General features: G+C 33.2%; 1 protein-coding gene across 1 annotated transcript in view; it reads right to left on the bottom strand.

Moving 5' to 3' along the window:
- Gdap1 (ganglioside induced differentiation associated protein 1) overlaps positions 1–10,436 on the bottom strand; it is a 31,875-nt gene continuing 21,439 nt past the window's right edge. Inside the window, exons 4-5 of the mRNA XM_035357151.2 lie at positions 5,375–5,575; positions 1–590 (exon numbers count right to left, since the gene is read on the bottom strand). Coding sequence (XP_035213042.1) covers positions 274–590; positions 5,375–5,575 — 518 coding nt within the window. The 3' untranslated portion in view covers positions 1–273. The remainder of the gene's footprint in view (positions 591–5,374; positions 5,576–10,436) is intronic.

The raw sequence follows: 10,436 nt of genomic DNA, 5'->3' as shown, positions 1-10,436 counted from the left end.
TACATCAAAACAACCACGGATGTCTTTATTTTATATTTTTAATTCACAATATTCAGAATATATCAAGAATTATTCTTTCTGTACAACTGCCTAACTACACATGGTGGCAATTGACATTAACTATAAAAAGCTTCCTGGATCACTTTTCATGAATGCTCCACAGAATAAGTAACCTTGCGCCAGCTGGAAATCCAGTACAAAGAATTAGTTATCATCTAAAGTCTATATTCTCATGATTCCCCAGACAAAAGCAATGAAAATGTATATAGGACATCATTTGTTACGATGTATAAGGAATGCAGCAATGCCAGCAGCACAAAGGACCACTGCGGCACTTCCAATTGTCACTAAAACTTGGTCTTTTGTATCCATACATGAAAAGGATTTTAGAATACCTGCGTTTTGATTCATCGTTCTTCTGAAAGAGTCACGTTGCTGGGCTCGTTTGAAATATTCTTGTACATTTGGCCACTTGTTATCCTTAAATAAACGATCTGAAAGTCCCAACATTTTCATTCTGTTTAATAGCACACATAAACTAATGTCTGCAATTGTGAACTTCTCACAACATAGCCACCATTTTTTGCTCTCTACAAAAGGAGAAAAAAGAAATACTGAATTGTTAAAATATTTAATAAAATGTATAAACTATTACAGAACCATAACAACTTAAAACAATTTAAATAGCAATAAACCAAATATTTAATAGCAAACTCCCTATATTATTTTCAAATATCAATTTTATTCAAACTTAAATTTAGGTTTGGTTTGATTTAGCTGATTAAAGCAAAGATACAAGAGCTATCTGCCTAGGGGAAGAGATACCTTAGTGGAGAGATTGCCAAGAGAAACTGGTTCATATCCACATTACACACGGGAAAAAAATCATAAAAATGCAAGCAGTCCATACGAACCCTCCCCTCCCCAGTATCCGAACCCGAATTCTTTTTATTACACTTTTTTAAGTATTATTACATTTACATTTTTCTGTGATTATTATTTGATAAATTTAAAGTGTTTAGAATGTTTATTTTGGAAACTGCTTTTCATTATGATGGCTTTGCGCATTTTCACAAACGTTTACAGGTCGACAGGATAATCCCAAAGTACCATTTTTGCTTATGAGTGCTAATTTGAGCTTAAGGATACTGCTCAGTGCCAAGATAATAACTCTCTCCTTCTTTTACAGCTTGAGGCTGGTTTTTCGTTCCTCAATGCAAGCATTTTGGAAAGCATTCGAAAATTCAAACCAGATTCATCACAGTTATAAATTTCATCCCCAATAGAGAACCTCCTTTTCATTAGTTTGTGGAAAATTTTCTTAAATTTATAACCATTTTCCAAGTCAGCAAACAGTGTTTTGTCACAAATGTTTAACTGTTTGATGTGGTAGTGCTCCTTCCACCTATCATGCCAACCAACACTAGCAGTAAATTCAGGCTAGCCTTTAAACCTTTCTTTCCTAAAATTCTTCATAAAATTTGAAGACTTTCTCTTGCAAAATGAGTCTTGAAGTGGATAATTCTTTTTCCCTTAGTTCTCTAAACAACAAATAAAATGCCTAACTAATCTGCTCACTTTTGCTACCTTTCATACTTTCCCATTCATTTAAATTATCAGTATGTGCTCTTTTTCCACACCATGACTTGATTTCAGACCTCTTCTTTTCTATTCCTATTATAACAATTCATTCTATATCTAAATTCATGGCATTTTATTAATACTTATACTTTTTGAAATATACAACTTCATTTCCATTATGTTGTTTTCTTGCTTGTATATTTGACATGTTCACTTGCACAGACATCATAACACAATATTTGTAAACCTAGATGTAAACTAAGAAACTGTACTCAAACAAAGTTTAACTTAAAGCAGGGTACAACCATAAACTTCCAGACAAAAAAGATCAGCCAGCAATAGAAGAGTGTGAGTAGTAACTTGACACCTGCTGCCTAACTTTCATCAACCATTTTGTTAATGAGAGAGATGATGTGGTAGATTGTAATCTCCACAAAGAGAACAGAACCAGAATAGTACAAATCAAGAGAATAAAACCAGAACAGCATCATACATAAAAGTATGTTAAGTAATTAAAATGATACAAAGTAAAATGCAACTACAGTCTTTCCACCGTATAGGTGATACTAGATATTATATACAATTTACCTATCAATAGATTATCATCTTATTTCAATGATCTGCTTGACCAGCAGAAATCATTAAGTGATGAAAAAAAGATTGTCTAGTTATACATAATGTCAGGTAATCAAAAGTCCACTTTGTGGACTCAATGGTACTTACATTATTCATACCATGCATTTAGAAATTACTGCAATATTTATATTAGCTTGTTCATTCAAGAAATTAAAAATGTTTCATGCTGTTAAAATAGGCATAAATAAATAAATGTGATATATGACAGTAACTCTGAAATTTTTAAAATACACCTAGGTTTTTAAAGGTTATATTTACAAAATTTTAGGCATGTTCAAACCAGTTTCCTCCAGCATAAATGGAGGAGAATTTTCCAAAAATTAAATGCTTGACGCAATTCATTTTTTGAAATTCGATGAAAAAATGCATTTATAGCCTGATCAGTCTCATCTTCGAAATGAAAATGACATCTGTGTTAAGTTCTTTTTTAAACTAAAAAAATAAAAAAAAATAAAAATGTCACACATAGCTAGACCAGAAGAACATGGTGGATTCTGTCACTTTGATGTATTTTTGTTCAAGAAACTCAATTGTTAATCTTGCTAAATGAGAAGATGCATTGTCATGGTGGAGCACGAGTCCTCTAATATTAATTTCTTGAAGAATTTCTGGAAGACAGTGGTGTACTACTTAGTTGTGACTGTTTTCTGTCCTTCCAGCTTAGGCTTTAACCAATCTTGTACTACTAAAGAAAATGACATACATTATTTTTTCATGGCAAACTGTCTTTTCACCATTGTGGGATCATCTTCAGAGGCCCATACTTTACTTTCTTGTTATGTTGGAACATCAAAAAATGGTTTTTAAGTTTCATCAGTTATGACTTTAGAAATAATGCACCATCTTAAGTAATTTAACGGCTTCTTTACTGATTTTGACACGTACCTATTTTTGGTGCTCAGGAACACAATGGCAAACTAGTTTTTTATATGCTATTCTTCATGAATAATTTTATGCATGGCAGTGGATCCAAAGTTCTTTCTGTAGCATTTGGTAGGTGCAGCAATTAACATTTTTCGCATCGAAGGCCCATTATCCAGGATTACTGCTGGCAACAACTTTCCTGTGTGTTCTTCATCCTAAAGAGAGTAGCAACCTCTGTGAAATTCTGTAAACCATCTTAATATAGTGGCATGAGATGGACCTTTGTTTCCAAATGCTAACTGTGGACATTGAATGCATTCTTCTTGATTTAATTACATTTTAGAATCAAAGAAAAACATGGCACGATTATGTAAATACATCAATTCCATTTTTACTTCTGCCCAAATGTTATTCTGCACTAAACTACTTGTAACTGGCCAATAAAAAGTCACATACCAGGTTAAAATAAAGTTCACGTTTTTAAATCTAACCGTTAATTTTCTGATACTTCTCATCAGTGCATATATCTAAAATTTCAGAATGACGTCTGTATGGGCAACAGCAGACATATTCGTATAATTTCAATTCTGTAAAGTAAATGTTTTCTCTTTCTTTCTTTTTAGTTATTTTATGACTAATGTCACAATTACCACACAGCAAAACAGCAGAATCGCACGCTTAAAGAATCAGATTTACTTACTGATCTGAAATGTTCAGTAAACATATATGAATATAAAAAGTTAAATGCAGGTAAAACACATTTATATAAACTTTTAAATAATGGTATTATGAATACTGTTCTTAATGTACTAACAAACTAATACCTAAGTTGTTGAACAATGGGAAAAATTCTTAAACTTTATAAAATTATTGATAATTAAAATGCAGTTATAAAGCTACTACATTTTAATTATCAAAAACTCCTTTAAACAGAAGGGAAGAATTACTGCAGCACTGAACTACAGCATGTTTCAAAAAGAATATACGTATTTCGAATGGATATATTTATTAAACTGTATGACATACGGATATGAAACTTTACACACATATGTACGAACCTCTGAAGTTCAGATTACAGATGTTCAATATGTCCTCCATCAGCGACACGAACAATATCACATAGATACTCAAATTCTTCCCATACTCGGACAAGCATGTCCGTCGTCACTGATGTTATGACAGTATGGATCCGGATCTTCACCTCTTCTAGCTTCTGTGGGAGTAGTGGTACATAACCGTTGTCTTTAATGAAGTCACAGGGCATCAAATCTGTGGACTGTGGAGGCCAGCTGAGACATGCTAAGTCGCCAGCTCCTTGACGACCAATCCAATGGTTCGGTAGTTTCATTCTAATAAATCACGCACTTGGTGACATCAGTCAGGAGGTGCCCCGTCTTGTTGAAAAATGAAGTTGTCTTCGTGCAGCCCTGGAAACAACTGATTTTGTAACATAACAAGATACTACTGACTGTTAACTGTGTTTCCATCAAAGAAGAATGGGCCATAAACAGATTATCGGGATATCGCACAAAACACATGTTCAATCGCTGCATGTGGGTTCTGTATGCCCCAAATTCGAACATTGTGTTTGTTTACATGACCACTAACATGAAAAGTCACTTCATCACTGAACACGATGCATTGCATGAAAGTGTTATCATTGTGCAATAGCACCAATAATCTTGTTATAAAATGCCCCACGTTTGCATTTGTCATCAGGACACAGAGCCTGAAACAAATGCGTAACTTGTACGCCTTCCTAACCAACTGACGTCTCAAAACACCCCAAATTGTTGTAACTCCCAACTGGCATGCCGAGTTCATTTTGAAGGACTACATTGGAAAGCAGTTTGAATTCATGCAATTTTTTGTCGGGAACACGAGGGCGGCCAGGATTCTTTCCTTTACCTATACATTCTGTATTTACAAACTGTCAATAGCATCTGCAAATGTTCCACCCATTCAGAGGATCACTTTGGTACCTCAACTTGAAACGTCTTTTGCACTGTAATCACAGAATTGCACTTCGCAAACTCGAGAACACAAAATGATTTCTGCTGCGGAGTAGCCATTTTAAACATATGACGGTTACCATGCAAAACAGAAGACAACTGACATCTAGCTGCTATTAATATAAACTACACTATGTACTTGTTTTGCCAATAGCCGAGCCGAGGCGCAGTGATCGATAGTTTGGACAAAATAACACTTTGTAATACGTATATTCTTTTTGAAACACAGTATACTCTGTTACTATTATTTATCAAATTCAGAATGATAAAAATTTAAATACCTCCTTCACGGGATGCTAAAAGTTTTTCCACCTCATTTAAAGCATATTCAAGGTCAAGTAACCCTTTCTCCACTTCATTTGTGTCCATAGCTGCAGCTCGACGCTTCTCAATGCTATTTTTCTTCACAAGATAATGGTCACTAAGATCTTTGTGTTTTTCAGCATAATCACTGAGTAAATTCATTAGTGTAGTATAGCACCCTAAAAAGGGGGGACATTAATAATAAAGAAATTTATTGAAAAATAATGTTGTACACTGTATTTTTTCCAAATAAATATATCATTTATATTTTACTGGTAACAAAATAAGCAATACAGCCAGAAAATACTGCCGACTCACGTACTTTAAAAAATCTTCTGATAGGAAACATTTGTATGACAGAACACTTCTTACAAAATTAAAATTATAAAGAAAAAAAAATATAATATTCAATAAAAAAAATACACTGGGTACATCACATTAAAAAGCGAACCACAATTTTTTTTATTATTTATTTATTTATTTTCCCATTTGTTTTCCTCTTTATCAAGTTGTAAATAATTTTTAAAGCTTAGATATGAAATCTAAAATAAATCTAGACTGCCATCATTAAAAACATCCATTATATATTCCTCCTAAAAACTATTAAATTATATTAAACGAATAAAATTTATATAAATTTATTTGGTATATATTAAAAAATAAGTAATTTATTATCAAGCCAATTATTTTCTATATTTCCTAATGCATATCTTCAAATCATTTCTTTATGTTCATTTGAAATTAAAGCATTTCAATCTATAGCACTAGAAATACTCTGGGCCATGGCTTTCATCTGTGGATTATTACTATTTCATCTGTGGATTGTGCTTGTGTGACTATTTAGCTAAAAATTAATACTGCATAATTAAATTTTAACATACTGAATATTCAATAATAAGAATTATTTTAAATATTAATAATTAATTCATACCCAATACACACTGAATACTCAATAATATGTTCAATATTGATTTTTTTACATAACTTAATTTACAGCAGTTTTGACAATATTATTTAAGAAGCTCTATGACAATATTAGAATTATATTTCTTTAAATGGTGTTTACACATTATCCCATCAACCATGAAAGTTGGTGACTATCAAACCATGAAGAGTGGCAGAGATCCCACCAAAATTCCACAAATTGTTCCTGCTGAATTCTAAGGAACTTGTGCATCTTTTATCTAAATAAACAATCAGTATTCATCCCGCTTCCTAAAAAAGCTTTCATCGATTTCTACTATTTTGTTAGGCCCTCTGATTTTACCAGCAGCTCTGTTTAAAATGCTTCAAATACATACTTCCCACAGGATATTTTTTTTCAATCTGTAACTGATCTGTTGACTATTTTTAGCTGGCCATATTGTGCTCATTAACACATACTATTTTTTTACGGTAGGGTCCAATAATATTAGAAATATTCACATGCTTGCTGTTCTTTAAAAAGGCAGGCCCCCAAATTTTAATTATTTTTTCCTAAATGCAAGCGAAAAATTACAGTAATAAGAATTAATTTATAAACTTGCTGTAAGATGTGGCTTAATGAGAATCGATCAGTATTACATCAAACAAAAATGCAGATACTGTAGCCTCTTACGCGGGAATAAAAGTTACGTACAGCGCATTATTTCTGCGCAAATTCAAAGTTATGTACAGCGCATTGTTTCTGTGCAATTTTAGTTAGTTAAGATTCGAACTCCTAGCATAGCATACATGTTTTTGATCCCATATGGTCAGGAATTAATCATTTTCGATTTAAATTTTTAGTTATGTTACAGTCCACAAAATAAAATTGGTTGTTGTTGTTGTAAAGTTGTCTATAGTATACAGTCTAACCAGCGACCTCAAAACAGATATTATGAATTATTAACTAAGCCATTACACCATGCTTACCTGTAACTGATGCTAAATCATGCTGCTTATTATATATAACATTATATTCAATTATCAATTAAAATAAATGTAAATACCCTTTAAATTCTGCCATACAGTATATAATAGATTTTTAAAGCAAATACATTAAAATAATATTTTATGATATTTCTTGTTAAACATCTATAAAAATAAATTATATAATTTCTAGGTCAGTTGCCACGACATGGAACTCGTATAAAACTACCAAACATTTCTGTTATTTCACAATTAATTCATATTTTCATAAAGTTTATAACAAATATAAAAAAACAAAAACAACTTGGGAATGTTACATATGAAGTTTCAAACAGCTCTGCTCTATCAAGAAGAAAATTTATCCATATCATATATAATAATATGAATATAAACTTACTCGATATATATTACAAAAATAGTTCCATATACAAATACCCGATATCCAAAATGCAAGAAAATTAAATTGCAGCTATAATATCAATTTCAACTGCCAATTCATTAAAAAAAATTTCTCATAAATACAGTATGTGCTGCTTAATGTGATCATGCTTACCCATGGCTATTTTCATAACATTAAGTGATAAGAAAAACAGCCTTCAAAATATCAATGAAATTTAACTAATTAAATATAACTAGAAACATATAAACACTAACTTTCACAGCATTTTAATTAAGGAAAAAGGTAATTAATAACTGATTATGTGCAAATGTTTCATAAAAGTTCACTTAAGAACTGTTCACAAAAATGTTCCCAAAAATTATTTTATCAATGCTATATCCCAATTCTTAATAATTAAAAACAAACCATCACATCTCAACATTTGTAGGAAATTCACTGATTTCATAAACTTTTTCTGTTATAACATGACATGCTTGAATTTGTTTCAGAAAGCAACTGACAAAATATCTTCCATCATTGTTACTGCAACTTAAGTTTTTTCATCAATATCCATCTGAGCATTAATTTTCTCATAGTCCTCTAGTTAGAAACACTGTTTCTAAGTCTTCAAAATCCTCTACTTCATCATTTATCAAAAGGGTTTACGTGCTTAGCACAGTCCTTTACAGAGTCTGTCATTTTCACTTATAATATATCATCCATGTTACAAAGCAATTTAAAACTCATTCCATGGTGATAATGTTCTTTTACTGCTCTAATGATCCTTTGATCACATGGTATATTACTGTGGTTACTGGCAAATATGCAATGAGTATATGTTTAAAAGAGATATTTATGTTACATACTGTGCAAATGTAAATAGGAAGAAGGATATCGTCATTCTTCAATCGATTTCATAAAAATTACTGAAGTTATCTGCATCCTTGAAACTCTCATTCCTTTAATAGTACTGGAGATTTTTTTTTTTTTTTTTTTTTTTTTCCTTTTTCTGCTTTAGAAGGCCATTAAATTCATCTCAAGCTCATAATGTCCATTATTAGGCTTACAGGTTAAGTATTTATCATATCACAAAGTTCCTGGGTACGGACATCGGTGGCAAGTAGACACTGTCTTTAAAAAACTATCAAAGGGAAAAAATCCCATGATATATATTATCTGGTAAATATAATCTGTTGTAAAAAAATATATGCACCCAGAAGGAAATCGGCCACAACTATGAAACTCAGCAGTAGTATAGTGTTTGAGAAAATAAACATATGATCAAAAACTGGGGCGGGAAAAGTGCTTTATTTACAAGTAGCAATACAAAGAATATGAAAATCAGTAGGTGGTAAAGACACCCCTGGCAACTATACAAGCCAATACTCAGTTAGGCACAAGTCTATTAAGCTGCCAATATCTCTTTGCAGTTGATTGTGCCACAAATGGAGTAAATGGTCAGTGAGTGGGGATGCATTTGTACATGACTGAATTTGGCTGCCCAACATGTCCCACACATGTTTGATAAGCAACAGGTCAGGAGACATGGCAGGCTGGTTTGAGGACACTGGCATGTTGAAGACATTGTTGGGAAAGTCATGCTGTATGTGGTCGAGTGTTATCCTGCTGGAAAACAGAACCTGGATGACCTGCTAATATAGGCAGGTGACAGGTGACGGAGGACGGGGACGCCTGGCGTATAACATAGGTAAACAGGCATAATATGCTAATATAGGCAGTATGATCGGTTTCAGAATGTCGTCAACATAATTGCACACAGTCAGAGTACCTTGCAGCATGACTAATGGTGAACAGCTGTCCCAGCTGATCGCTCCCCAGACTGTCACACCCTGTATTCTGGCTATATGCCCTTCGATAATAAAAGGTACACTGTGCAGCTCACCTCTCCGTCTGCTAACAAGCATACGGTAGTCAGCAGCATTGAAAGAAAAGCATGACTAGCAAGTCAATGGCAAGTGTCTTAACGGACACTAAGATCTGAGCCCAGCATTACCTAGTATTTTGCAAATTGAATCCCTGGACATCCCGAGATTTCTGACAGTTGGCAAATGGTGTTGAATTTATGATAATGTAACTTGGTGCGGAAGTGGGAGCTTTTCTAATTGTGTGTTTATCTCGCCACTAGTAGCCCTGGGATGTCCCAAGCCATTAAGGCGGCTGACTATGACTTGAATGAGCCACTGGCTCCAACAACAGATAACAGCTATATCACTTTAACCAATATGCTGTCCAATATGCCTCTTCAAAAACCAGTCTCATTTAGGCCTATGATGCGACCTCTCTCAAAATCTGACAACTGTTTGTAATGCAGTCGAGTACAAGGCATCTTTCATTACAGTGTCGTATATCCAAGCTGTCAGCACAGTTGTAAATGCTAGTCACTCATCGCACTTGCCCTTTAATATTCTACCAGCGTGCACTTCTGATTCGCATTGCATTGCTCCACAATGCTGATAGGTGCTGCAAGTTTAATCATTTACCCAATTAGCCAAACCATATTTGCATGCTGTATTTCGTAGTTATGGCTCGATTTTTTCTGGATGCATATATTTTTTTACAACAGAGTGTACAGGGCTCAAAAGATACCACTCTTAGTTCTATCAACAGCACATGTGATCCACCACTGTTGGAAGATACAACTGAAAAACATTTGTACATTTCCGTGAAAACTGAGGAAAGTTTGGACCATTTATTAAATGTAATTTCCACAACTAGAATTTCATAGGAGTAAAACCTAGTTTTGTTAGATA

The sequence above is a fragment of the Stegodyphus dumicola genome, chromosome 2 (genome assembly GCF_044657685.1).
Source record: "Stegodyphus dumicola isolate Sdum_Otavi_A_Nest chromosome 2, ASM4465768v1".
Lineage (NCBI taxonomy): Eukaryota > Metazoa > Arthropoda > Arachnida > Araneae > Eresidae > Stegodyphus > Stegodyphus dumicola.
This window is presented reverse-complemented; position numbering and strand designations above follow the sequence as displayed.